This window comes from Rhineura floridana, chromosome 3 (genome assembly GCF_030035675.1).
Source record: "Rhineura floridana isolate rRhiFlo1 chromosome 3, rRhiFlo1.hap2, whole genome shotgun sequence".
NCBI classification, from domain to species: domain Eukaryota; kingdom Metazoa; phylum Chordata; class Lepidosauria; order Squamata; family Rhineuridae; genus Rhineura; species Rhineura floridana.
The window spans coordinates 140,819,908-140,833,689 of record NC_084482.1 but is presented as its reverse complement, the minus strand read 5'-3'; the positions used below and the strand labels follow the sequence as shown (position 1 = coordinate 140,833,689).

Below are 13,782 nucleotides of genomic sequence, written 5' to 3'. Positions count from 1 at the left end.
ACCAAAGTGAGTTTATAGCAGTCCACAGGATAGACAGAAAAGAAAGTAACTGTGGTTGATCCTTAATGTATCATGCTTAATAACATCACTGGGGCCTGCCCCGTGACACTACTCGGGCCCACCCCTGTGGTATCACTAGGGCCCACCTAGTTTGGGATGCTTTTGACCTGGCCACCCTATCTGAGAAGGAAGTGTAATTGTCCTTAATTTTGTGGATTTTGAGGAGGCATTTGGATTTAAGGAGAAACAAATCTGACAAATAATGCTTGCAGAGAAAAGTAAAAGGAAATATTCAAGTTCCCATAACCCTTCAAACTGTAATAGCTGCATAGGCCTACTACTGATGTCTATACATCTTCACATCTAAAAACTGTGTAGACATCATTCTCTACCTACATTAACTTTATGTTAATAAGTCAGTCTAGTTATAAAAACAACCCCTTGCATTGTAATAAACGTCAAAGCAAAGAGGAGATGTGAAAGATGTTCCTCCTTTTACTAGTAAATTTGGGTTTCTGGGTACACTAATATGATGATGATTATAATACTATAGGTTTTTTTTTTTTGTAAAACCAAATCGTGGCTGCTTTTGATCTTGAATTTTCAACCATGTTTTGTGCACATAATTCAGTAGAATTATACTTGCACTCACACCTGAAGAGATGACTAAGCATTTTCACTTCTTTGACACTTGAAGCAAGAATGCGAAGGCACCTTCATGCTGCTTGAGAATCTGAACATTCATGTGTGAAATAAACATCAGTATCGCGTAACCAAGATATGGGTTGAATTTTTTGGGATTCTATTATTAGAGAATTCACTTGAGAGCAGGAGAGATGCAAGGTCATGTTCTTCACATAAAGCATTTATTAATATTAATCCTGCAGTGGAAGACTCAAGTAGTCCCCCTGGGTAATTCCATACAAGGCTATCAGAGTACAAAGGCCTCCAAATATCTGTATCAAAATGTTAGCAAGCTACTGATAGAAAGACATGCTTTGGTTCTGTACAACTGACCCTGTGCAAAATGCTTGTGTAAGCAATCTTCTTTGTACTTTGTAGAACAGAGAGAATGTCATACAAGTGGTAGTCGTTCAGCTGGAGAGATGCCTTATTAAGCATAAAATCAGAACATTGTAGGAAAAACTTCCTAGAGTATAAGTTTCTGTACTTTGTACTAAAATGTATAGAAATTATGTTTTAACCAAACTAGTATGTTGTTTTCTGTTTTGATAGTTAGAGGGGATGTTTATATTCCAGCTTCTTGATTTGTCATTTTCAATAACAGAATGATGGCATAATCCAGCTAAGGTTAAGTGTTTTTAGGGCTCATGGATAACAATGGGAGAATTAAATTTGCTCAGCAATCTTCCCCTGAAAACACTTAATTTTGTGCCATGCCCCTAGTGATAAAAAGCGAAGCAAATATAGTTTGTCTTGCAACTAGGCAGTTATCATCAAGATTGTGTCACACACAGCTTAATGTGGTATAACTGGAAAACTATTACTGCAGTAGTGCTTAAAATTATTTGTTCTTTTATTTATTTATTATTTATTTATTACATTTATATCCCATCTTTCCCCCACGGTGATCCTCCAAGGAGCTCACGGTGGCGTACATGTTTCACCTTCCTCTCTATTTTATTCTCACAACAACTCTGTGAGGAAGATTAGGCTGAGAGATAGTGGAAAGCAAAACTTGCTGAACAGTATCATATTATTCCAAAATAAGTACAGTATTTTTCCAAAATAACTGGTAATATCAGAGTTCTTTGTTCTTAAAAACAGAAATTAGAATTGATATCAGTTTTTAATGCTGGGTTGAGAATTCTCTTGAGAACTTTCAGCACAAAATGTTGGAGTGTAGGGTGAAAGGAGGGGCCAACCATCTGGCAAATTTGTGGTGGGGTAAAATTTGGCATCGCAAACCTCATTGTCTACATCTGGGTGGGTGGCTACCAGAAGGAGCTTGGGAGGCAGGTGGACTGAAATTCCACTCCACCACATTTTATTGCCTCTGAATGGGGAAACAAAATGAATTATTTCAGTGTGGCCCTAGATATGATTGTGAATTATTCAAATAAAAACTTTTTACTGCTTGCATTCTATAAAGAGGTGTGATATATAGCTCTCTCTGATATTCTTAAACTAAAGAATAAATATGAAAACATGTCTCTGGGAAAGTTTATTTACATTGTGAGATGTGAAGGCCCGGAAAAAAACCCAGAAAAATTTGGGGGAAAACTGTTTTTTTAAGCCTTTTTGGGGTTTTTTTCCAAAAAATTGAAAAAAATGAAGAAAAATGGATTATAGAAAGTTTTATTTTAGCATGATGAATAAATGTTTCATTGAATCTTGGTCCTCCCCCTTTTTCTCAGTTCTTTTTATGGGAATGGATTCTTTATGTCTGCTTGATACTGTGGAGGACTAGCGGAGACATAAAGAATTTTCTTTGTTATCAATGTTGATGGTTTCTTATGTTTTTTTAATTGTTTTTTGCCTGCTCCTCATAAACTGACGCTCCTGTCGAAACCCTGGTTGAACTGTGGAATACAGAAATGATCCGGGTGGTGACACGATTGCTCCTGAGCGCCCTCTCCTGTGTAGAGCTCATACTGCTCCATGGTATACCCCAGAGCTGAGAGCGATGAAACAATATAGGAGACAGCTTGAGTGCAGATGGAGACGAACTCCTGGTGGATGCAATCACACACTGGTAAATGCCTATGGTAAAGCTGTATTTAGGGGCAGTGAGGGCAGCAAAAAAACAATATTTTACTGCCACTATCAAATCATTAATCTGCCGCCCAGCAGAGCTCTTCAGAATTGTCCAGAGACTATTACACGCTGGCCCCAAGGACATGGTATATCCATCTGAGGCCCGCTGTAATGAATTTGCTAGGCACTTCCTAATCTTCAGCATCCATCAGGACTTAGACTCCAGTGTTATAGCAGGTGAATCAAGCGAAGTATCCAGAGCACAGCCTTGTCCCAATTTCTTGGATGAGTTTCAATTGGTACAGCTTGAGGACTTTGACAAGATGCTTGGACAGGTTCGTGCAACCACTTCTGTGCTGGATCCTTGCCCTTTTTGGCTAATAAAAGCTAGCAGGAATGGAACAGCCGGCTGGGCCAGGGAAGTGATTAATGCCTCTCTGCGAGAGGAGATGGTCCCTGGCTGCCTGAAAGAGGCGGTAGTGAGACCACTCCTGAAGAGACCCTCCCTGGACCCAGAAAATCTTAATAATTATAGGCTGGTGGCAAATGTTCCATTCCTGGGCAAGGTCCTTGAACGAATGGTGGCAGGCCAGCTCCAGACACTCTTGGATGAGACCGATTATCTGGATCCATTTCAGTTGGGTTTCAGGCCTGGTTTTGGCACGGAAACAGCCTTGGTTGCCCTGTATGATGACCTCTGTCGGGAGAGAGACAGGGGGAGTGTGACTCTCTTGATTCTCCTTGATCTTTCAGCGGCTTTCGATACCATTGACCATGGTATCCTTCTGGGACCACTGACTGAGTTGGGAGCGGGAGGTACTGCATGGCAGTGGTTCTGCTCCTACTTGGCGGGTTGGCTCCAGAAGGTGGTGCTTGGGGAGCATTGCTCGGCACCCTGGACTCTCCAGTATGGGGTTCCGCAGAGGTCAGTTCTGCCCCCCCATGCTGTTCAACATCTACATGAAACTGTTGGGTGTGGTCATCCAGAGCTTTGGAGTGTGTTGCCATCAGTATGCTGATGACACACAGCTCTATTTCTCCTTTTCATCTTCATCAGGTGAGGCTGTCAATGTGCTGAACTGGTGCCTGGATGCAACAATGTACTGGATGAGGGCTAATAAACTGAGGCTCAATCCAGACAAGACTGAGATGCTGCTAGTGGGTGGTTCTTCTGACCGGATGGTGGATGTTCAACCTGTCCTGGATGGGGTTGTACTCCCCCTAAAGGAGCAGGTTCATAGCTTGGGGGTTCTCCTAGAACCATCTCTGTCACTTGAGGCTCAGGTAGCCTCCGTGGCACGGAGTGCCTTTTACCACCTTCGGTTGGTGGCCCAGCTACGCCCCTATCTGGACAGGGATAACCTGGCTTCAGTTGTCCATGCTCTGGTAACCTCCAAGTTAGATTACTGCAGTGCGCTCTACGTGGGGCTGCCTTTGAAGATGGTTCAGAAACTGCAGGTTGTGCAAAATGCAGCGGCCAGATTGGTAACAGGGACCAGACGGTTTGAACATATAAAACTGATTCTGGCCCACTTGCATTGGCTGCCTGTATGTTTCTGAGCTTGATTCAAGGTGCTGGTTTTAACCTATAAAGCCTTTCATGGCTTAGGACCACAATACCTGATGGACCGCCTCTCCCAACACGAACCCACCCGAACACTACGCTCAACATCAAAGGCCCTCTTCCGGGTGCCTACTCCAAGGGAAGCTCGGAGGCTGGCAACAAGGGAGAGGGCTTTCTCAGTGGTGGCCCCAAATTATGGAATCATCTGTGTGACAAGGTGCGCCTGGCGCCAACACTGTTATCTTTTTGGCACCAGGTCAAGACTTTCCTCTTCTCCCAGGCATTTTAGCATGTGTTTTTAAATTTGTATATTTGTTTTGAATGTTTTTAATTGTTGTAAACCACCCAGAGAGCTTTGGCTATGGGGCGGTATAAAAATGTAATTAATAATAATAATAACGATCACTATTTAAATCCATTAACCTCTCTCCTATTTTAGACAATTATCTGCATAACTCATATGTAAATGGAAAAAAAGGTGGAACAGCATAAGTATTTTCATAACCATTTTTGTTAAAAATTATGATTTTCACTTAAAATATCAGCGGATCGACAATTAGGAAAACAAGCGGGGACATAAAAGGGCAGATCGGCAACAAAAGCCAGACTCTCAGGATTCAAGCGGATCGGAACTAGGCAGAAAACCCCATCCCTACACCAGGCAACAACATATATTTTGGAGCTTAACATTTATGAACTTAATTGCTACCTCTAGAAACATGTGAATAATAATAATTTGTCATTTTTATTTCAGACAATATATTTATTGGATTATTAGATTGTTTGATTAATCACAGGCTTGATTTTCTCAGGCGTGATGGACTATCCATAAAGTAATATAATTGGAAGTCTTTCTCCACTTTCTGTAGGAGAAAGTTATCTCCAACACAAGTCAGAAATTTCTTGGAGGGGCCATGTTTAGCAGAGTTTGTCTCCCAACAGATATCAGGATAATTGAAGTCCCTCATTACTACTACATCATGCCTCCTTGAAACATTGGCAATTTGCTTTTCAAGAGTTACATTCTCATCTTCTCCTTGATTGGGTGGTCGGTAGTAGACTCCAAGCACCACATTCCTTTTATTACTTGCCCCATTAATTTTAGTCCAGATACTCTCAGTGGAGCTACCAAGCCCATCTTCCTGTATTTCTGTGCAAGGATATATATTTTTAACATATAGTGTGACTCCGCCTCCCTTTTTATTCCTTCTGTTCTTTTTTGAACAAGTTGTATCCTTCAATTGCTGTATTCCAGTCATGGGAGTCATCCCACCAAGTTTCAGTTATACCTATCAAGTTGTAATTCCCTCTTGTATTAAGAGTTCAAGTTCGTCCTGCTTGTTTCCCATGCTCTGCGCATTAGTATATAGACATTGAAGACCATGTGATTTGTGGCTTGGCTTCCTTGCTAGTTTTTTCTGAGGACTGTTTCTGGTCCCTATGACAGCCGATCTCTCTGTTCCCATTACTGTGCACAAGCCTTCACCAGTCATTACCACCAAGTTTACATCTCCCTCCCCCTTAGGATTCAGTTTAAAGCCCTCCTGATGAACTTCTCGATGCTGTGGCCAAACACATTCTTCCCAGTCCTTGTGAAATGCAACCCTTCACTTGCCAGCAGTCCATCTTCCAGGAAGCATAGCCCGTGGTCCCAAAATCCAAATCTCTCACATCAGCGCCACCTTCGTAGCCATTCATTCACACGGAGTATTTTTCTTTCCCTTTCTACTCCTCTTCTAAGTACTGGAAGGATGGATGGAAAAACTATCTGGGCCCCAAAGTCCTTGAGTTTCCTTTCCAGAGCTTCAAAGTCTGATGTGATTTCTTCATAGCTCCATTTGGCAGTATCATTTGTTCCCACATGGATGAGAAGAGAGGGATACCTGTTGGTGGGCTTAATGAGTGATGGCAACCCTTCCATCACATCTCTAATCTGTCCTCCTGGTAGACAGCATACTTGGTGAGTCCACAAATCTTCTCGGCATACTTGGGTTTTGCTCCTACGCAGTAGGGAGTCTCCCACTACTAGTACTCTTCTCTTCTTATTGTGGAGCATGGTTTCGTTGCCCCTGTTTGATTGAGCTTCAGCCTCTTGCTCGTTGTTGCACGGGGTCTCCTGTAATTCTTCCACCACAGGCTGTCCTCCAGTCTCATCCTCAAGTGGCTGAAAGCGGTTCCATAGCTCCACTGGTGAAGGGTGTCTTCTAGCTCTTCTGCTCCTAACTGTCACCCTTTCCCACGGAGTTTCCTCCACTTCGTTGTTCCTCTCCAAAGCGGTCTCCTCTTCTGCTACCACATGCTGTTGCTCTTCCACCTCCACTTCTCTTTGCTGCTGTTGTTCCAGCATTCTGTCTAAGAACTCTTCATCTTCTCTTATAGTCCTCAGTGTGTCCACCCACCGTTCCAGGCCTCTCACTTTTTCTTCCAACAGTGCCACAAGCTTGCACTTGTTGCACGTGTACGCCGTGTTGTTCTCAGGCAACAAACATGGCACACACCTTGCAGGTCACAACCACTGGAGTATCCTTCCCGTTCATACTGTCTTCTACCTTTTGTTTCTTTCTAACTACTTGTTTTGGAGTGGCCTGTGCTTTGTCCTGTCCTACTTCAGGGTAAATGTGAGAGTCCCACTGGTATGCGGTGCATTGTGGACCAACTGAGACAGCTCCCTCTGCTCTGCTCAGTTAGGAGTCAGGAAACAGAATGTTTATTTAATAAGAATATTTATATCTTGCCTTTCCACTACCTTAGCAGTGCTCACAGCAGCTAACAACTTTAATTTTTGTTGGATTTCCTTTTTTGTAATGAAACAATCAATGTCTGCAAAAATAAGCAGAAGTTGAAAACAAAAACAGGTGCAGCAGGTTAAACCAATCTAAAAACCAACAAACGGGATCAGACAATAAATGTTCAATCCATCGAGTAAAACACATAAGATGTGTTAAACTAGGGAGTGAAAAGTGAGTGGAGCATGATCAAAAGTAGTAACTTTGTCTCTCATATAGCCCAGAGAGAGAAACTGCACACAGCAGTTTTATTCTGGTTCTATAATTCTGTAATTGCAGAATAGACAGTGTATCCTGGGGGAATGGCTGTGAGTGGGTGTAGTGTGATTATCATGGAGGAACCCTGCACTTCTGAATTTGCCACTACACTACTGCCCATGGCACAGTAGTAGAACAGATGTTTTGCATGGAAAAGGTGATAGCTTCTTTCTTTGTCATTTCTAGCTAAACTGAACTGAGATAGTCGGGCTGCCCAACCTTACAGAACTGTTGCTAACCTGTGTGTCTTATTATTTTATATTACATTTGTATTCTACCTTTCTTCCATGATGTAACTCAAGACATCTATTCACAGGGTAGCCAGAGGGTTTCCCACCCAGACAACTAACCACATTTAGACCTGATTAGCTTCAATGAAATTCCTTTTCAAACTAGTGTCTACAGAGTAAACAGTACTGACCTAGATGGACCAATGGATTAACACAGTACAAGGCCGCTTCATTTGTCCATATGTCCCCTATTCTAGGAATGGAATCCTCTCCTTTTTTACATTCCGTTTTCCTTTTTCCTCCGATATCTTTTCATTTTTCCGATCTTCTCTGGTATTTTTTTGCTTCGCAGAGAATTATCAATATTATAATTGCTGTTTATTCATGAGTCTCCACTGCTTTATTCTGAACTCTGTAGTTATTGCCTGTTTACATTTCTTTTCAAGTGCACTTGAAAAGAATAAATATATTGTCTGAAATATATTTATCTGCCTTAATCTGCAGAGCAAATATATTATAAGTCAATGTCTTCCCCCCATTCTTGCTTACAATCAGCACCTCATTCCCCCGTTACTTTCTGTCTGTCAGTTACAATCAACACTTCATTGACATCAGTGACAGAGAATACACATTTGAAGAACTCACATAAAAAGGAGATCAATAAAAGCATCACTCACACTATCAATGATTTCAAAGCAATTTTGTAAAACAATGAATCAGGTAAAGAAGAATGAATCAGAAACCAGCCATGGAGAGTTGCTACTTCAAAATTCTGTGTGCAAAGATACAGACTATCAGAAATAATAATTACTCTGATAGCAAATCTGATTATTGCAGAAACGGAGCCCATTGCTGCCCTATCCCCAGTCCATATTATGGTTTGCAGCTGGGAGGAGGCACTGGAATGTGCCACATGTTGCAGCATTTCTCTAAAGAGAATAAAGCAAGAGGAGGGGGATCTAGACATGGAGCTGCCATTTTGGGTGTCGGATGAGCATTTAAGTAGCAGAATGTCATTTGTAACATAAGCTGTGTGTTGGGGCTAATGCTGGTATTAGGGTGTTATCAGCTGCTGTTTCCAATGTAGGGAGTTGTTGGAACAAGACAAAGAGACATGAATTTATTAGCATTAGCCTGAGACAGGAAGTCTAAGATGCCAAACCTCATCCAGAGGACTGGATGATGAAACAACCTTCAAATATCTCTGCTCCTTTTTCTTAAAGCTAAACTTTCTCCTGATATCACAAAAATGTGCACAATTTTACATTTATAGTTTATAGCAGAACACTTCAATATGTAGGAAAACCAGTGGCTTTTGACAAACATAATCTTGGTTAAAAGTCCAAGCTCTAATCTTCAGAGATGACAGAATGTGTGAAAGTATGCAATAAAACTTTGCCATGTTGTGAAACCAACAAAATCAAGATTGTATTAATAGCCAAACAAGCAATAAATAGTAGGCATTGCTTCATATATAAACCATCCAATGAAACTGAATTCAAGACAGATGAAAGTATTTCTTCATACAATGCAGACTTAAACTATGGAGTTCACTCCTACAAGATGTAGTGATGGCCACCAACTTGGATAGCTTTAACAGAGGATTAGTTATATTCATGGAGGATAAAGCTATCAATGGCTAATAGTTGTGATAGCTATGTTCTATCTCCACAGTCAGAGGCAGTGTGATTCTAAATATCAGTTGTTGGAAATCACATGGGGAGAGAGTAGTGTTGCCCAGTAGTCCTCCTTGTAGGGTTCCCAGAGGCATCTGGTTGGCCACTGTGAGAACAGGATGCTTGTCTTTGACCTGATCCAGCAAGGCTCTTCTTATGTTCTTAAATGCACATGAAATCTCACTTTTGCCCCCACACCCGCAAAGACTTGTGAGACGTAGCATTGGTTTAAGTGTTGCATTTATGAAATATAATATTTCAAATAAGAATTCAAGCATATCAAATCATATCCAATCAACATATAACACATGGGCAGGTGAGGAATTGAACTATTCTGGTGGGGATGGAATCCCCCCAAACTCCTGGGGATGTATCACAGCTGATAGCTGTGGGTTCTCAAGCAAGGATATGGGCTACCAACTTGCTAATGAGCCTTGGGTGTGGATTCTCATGCGCATCCTGGCCCCGCTGTACACACATTCACCCCAGTGCTCATGACAATCCCCATGGACACCCACCAGTTACCCACAGTCCAGAGGCCTGCAAAAGTCCTGAGGGGCATCCTACCCAATAATGCCCCAATATACCTACATCTCTCTCCCCCAAATTCCTCACCTGCCCGAACTCAATGCCAAAACAGGCTGCAACCACACCACTCCCTAAAAGCCAAACAATTAACCCAGCAGTATAAAGTAGGCAAAACGAGAAGGGCTCCAAAAAGAGAGACGCAACCAAAAAATTCCTACTTGGCCCCATTGGCGACCGGCAATGCCCATACTGCAAAAGGGGAGGGAGGGAGGGAGGGCACGATAAAACATGAGCACAAGAATTAGGGGGGTGGAGCAGTCTTAAATACAACCACCCCACACCCTCCCCCTGAAGCACGACATCGCCTCACACCATCCCCACACCCAATCAGGTGTGGCCAACACGAGTCCTCTTGCTAATTTTTTGGGTGTCGGCAAACCTGCCCCCACTTGAAAGTGGGAACGCCATTGGTGGAAATTATTTTGTTTCTTGTTTTTTATTAATAACTTGATTGAATATTTCTAAAACACACAAATAAGTTGTGAAATACAGGCAAGCAGTGTGTGTGTGTGGGGGGGAATGGGGCAGTACAGTACATCAGTATAGTATTCCCTCCCAAAAATTTGTATTCTCTCTTATAGAAAACTGAGATTTCAGCATATGGAAACTGAGAAAGGGTGAAGGAACGAGTTATGCTCAAAAGTATATTATCTCTCCCCAAATGTATTCAGAAAAGTATAGACATTAGAAAGGACAGCTGCACACACACCCAAACACACACTTGCAGGGGTACTGAGAACCACACATGAATGTTCTCATGCTGCCAAAGGTGCACCTTGCACTGGCTTCTATCTGAGACTATCCTTCAGTAACAGCATGGGGGGCTCCTCTCCCTTGGTTGCTGCCTAGGGGCAGCTGATCTTTGCCCGTTCCACACATCACTAATTGCATTTGTTTTAAAGGCAAAGTAGTATCTTGATTGTTGATATGGAAACCCTGTAGTGACATTTGTGGAGATGGGGAAATGAGTCTCTGAGAGGTGAAAGAAGGGAAATGTCTGTCACTAGTGTGATCAAAAAGTATACAGCAATCTTTTTAATCTATTATAATAAATTATAATAAATGTATACATGAAGGAAAAGGTGTCCAATATAGGGAATGCAATATAGGGTATATTCTCTATTGCACATGTTAAAATATATGCTTTCCACATGGAGGGATAATTTTGATGTAGGAATGCTAACAAGCAAGGAACAAGTCAAAGTTTCTCTGTGGTGTCAACAAAGATGTTCTTCAAAGCCTTGCAGTAGCATTTTTTCCATTTGTAAACACTGCAGTGTGGCTCACTGGTTATATGGCAAGACTGTAACTTGAGACCAAAGGAAGTGCTACCAAAGCAAATCCTTCTGAATGATGACTATTGATCTACTGCTCAGGAACAGAAAACTGCTTCAATAATCTCTGTAGAGTCTTCTGTCTTTGTACAGTGGGGTGCATTGCTAAGAATGGCTTTTTCATTCTGTGCAATAAGATCTGGGAACAAAGTGCTAATTACAGCTGTTGAGAATCTGATATAAGGACTGCACCAGCTGTGCTATCCCCAGCTGGTTGGCATTTAATAGGTTTACTGAAGTTCAAATCTGAGTGTTCAGTGGGACAGTATTTTCCCACTATTTATTAAGTTGAGAAAAATGTGTAATGCTGGTTAATATATACATAAATGTTCTACAACCATATAATTTCCATAAAGAATAATAAAAAACCTCCTTTAATAATTCTTTGCTTCTTTATGCAGTTTGACCCAAGGTAACATTCATGTGCAGTTCAGATGTTTAGCTAGTTTGGATACAGTTTTGTTTCTTTCCTTTAGTCTCACATGCATGCACGTGTACTCGGCAAGAAACAGTACCATATTATTACAGGAGACTTGTACTTCTTTTAGGAAAAAAACAATTGCGTAATATGTTTTTGCTATTGTATATTAGCATAGAAGTTGTTTTCTCTTCAAATAAAATACATATTGTGTAATTCCGTATGAGAAACTGTAGATTCTCCAGCACTGGAGTAAATGGGAAACTTTCTTTATGAGCCAGACACCATTGTCAGACTTTCATTTATTAGATTTTTTTTAAAAAAAATCTGTTAAATCTTGGCTTCTATGTCAATTGATTCTACTATATATGTGTTGAAAAAAGTCACTGGAAAAAAACGAACTAAGAATTGTATCCAACCAAGTCATCCCATTAACACAATAACCTTTGCCTGTGCAATGGGACTCCCTCTCCCCATCTGTCCCCTTCTCCAAATCTGTTCTGGAGCAGATTTGGGGAAAGCTGCAAAGAGGTTCAAGAATACCAATAAGGTTTCACTCCCTTACTTCTATTCCCCCAGCACATCATCCTGCAAGGCAGTTTCTGTCCTCAACCTGGGCTTATAACCCATTCTCATCAGCCTCACAAACATTACATTTAAACCAAATTTCTACTTTAAAGTGAGCATTTTTCCACCTTTAATAGCTCAGCAAGCACACTGTTAGGTAATGCAAGGCAATATGTATTTATTCCATTTTTTTTACTTTTTCTTTCTCCAAAAAGCTTAGAGAAGGTGTACATGTCCCCCCCTTCCTGGTCAGGTTTCAGTGTGTTATGGTGACTGGCCAAGAGGGGATTGAACCCAGGTCTTCCTGTTCTAAGTCAAATGTACTGGGTTATATCTCATTGTGTCCACTCTGCTGATGGAATGTTTTTTGATCTACCAGAAGCTTCCATGTGCAGCAGAAAAGGAGATGACTTTTGTTAAGTTCTCCTGTTTCCTTTTAACCAGAAAGACACAGAAGTCGGGATTGGAGCTTTCTTCTACTTGCTTTTTATTGAACATTCTAGAAAGAAAAAGAGAAGATCCAACCTTGAACATAAGGTATGACCCAAGAACAAAACTGCAGGTGCTTGGTTGGTTGTTGCATGTACAGCTTTGTGGTATGCAAATAGAAAATTTGCAAGCTTTTGGTTCAGTGTGATGTTTTCCCCTGACACTACTTGCAAAGCATTTTTTAAGCTTTGAACAGACCTTTCAGCCAATCTGTTTGTAGCTGGATGACACAGTGCTGATGTTATCTGTCTAATTCCATTCTTTTTCAGGAATGCCTGAAACTGTTCAGTAGGAACACCTGTTCTTGCAAAGAGTTCTTGCAATACCTCTATGGTGTGCATGGCTGTTGTTGAAGTAATTGCAAGCACTTCTGGTCACTTGGAACATGCATCCACCACAACTAAAAAGGTTGTGCCCAGAAATGGTCCTGCAAAGTCTTTGTGAATTCTTTGCCAGGGGAAGGCAGGCCATTCCCACTGGTGAAGTGGGGCTGTTTTTGGCATCCTTTGGACATGCTGACAACCTGAACAACACAGTGCAAGCTGTTTGATTTGTTGGTCTATTCCTGGCTACCAAACAAAACTACGGGCTAATACCTTCATCTTTACTACTCCTATATGTTCAACATGTAGTTCCTCCAACACTCGAGCTCTTCGCTCGGATGGAATAATGACTCTTAGTCCCCACATAATACAACCACTGTCACGTGTAAGTTCCTTACAGCAGTGATAGAACTACATGTACAGAGATTTCTGCTACTCATTCGAGCCATTTTGGGTGGCTGTGTAGAATTATGACAGTGTTAGGTCTCTCCTAGTTTCTCTTTGTATCATCTCCACTGTGACGGGAAGACTGTCAATCTCCATGAGAGAAAACATGTCAAAAGAATCTCCATCTGATGCATGTTCCTCAGATTTTTCACCCTCTAGAGGTAAACAAGACAATCCATCTGCATTTGCATGACTATTCTGTATCAGTGCCTATATCAGGCAGTTGCTGTCAATGGAATTCCTTTTTGTGGATTGAAGGTAAACTCTCTCCCATACAGGTATTGATTGAAACGTTTCAACCCCCCCCCCCCAAACCAGACTCAGTGCTTCCCTGTCTATCTGTGCATAATTTTTCTCCACAGCTGTGAGTGAATGTGATGCAAA

The 13,782-nt window shown here is 41.5% G+C and overlaps 1 protein-coding gene across 7 annotated transcripts in view; it reads left to right on the top strand.

Annotated features, from left to right (window-relative positions):
• Positions 1-13,782, top strand: part of IQSEC1 (IQ motif and Sec7 domain ArfGEF 1) — a 588,187-nt gene that overhangs the window by 107,320 nt on the left and 467,085 nt on the right. For 4 of the 7 annotated variants that reach the window (XM_061618148.1, XM_061618149.1, XM_061618158.1 and 1 more), the window contains exon 3: positions 12,584-12,676. The exons of the other annotated variants lie outside the window; for them this stretch is intronic. In XM_061618148.1, the coding sequence (XP_061474132.1) occupies positions 12,584-12,676 (93 nt within the window). The remainder of the gene's footprint in view (positions 1-12,583; positions 12,677-13,782) is intronic. 7 annotated transcript variants of the gene reach the window in all.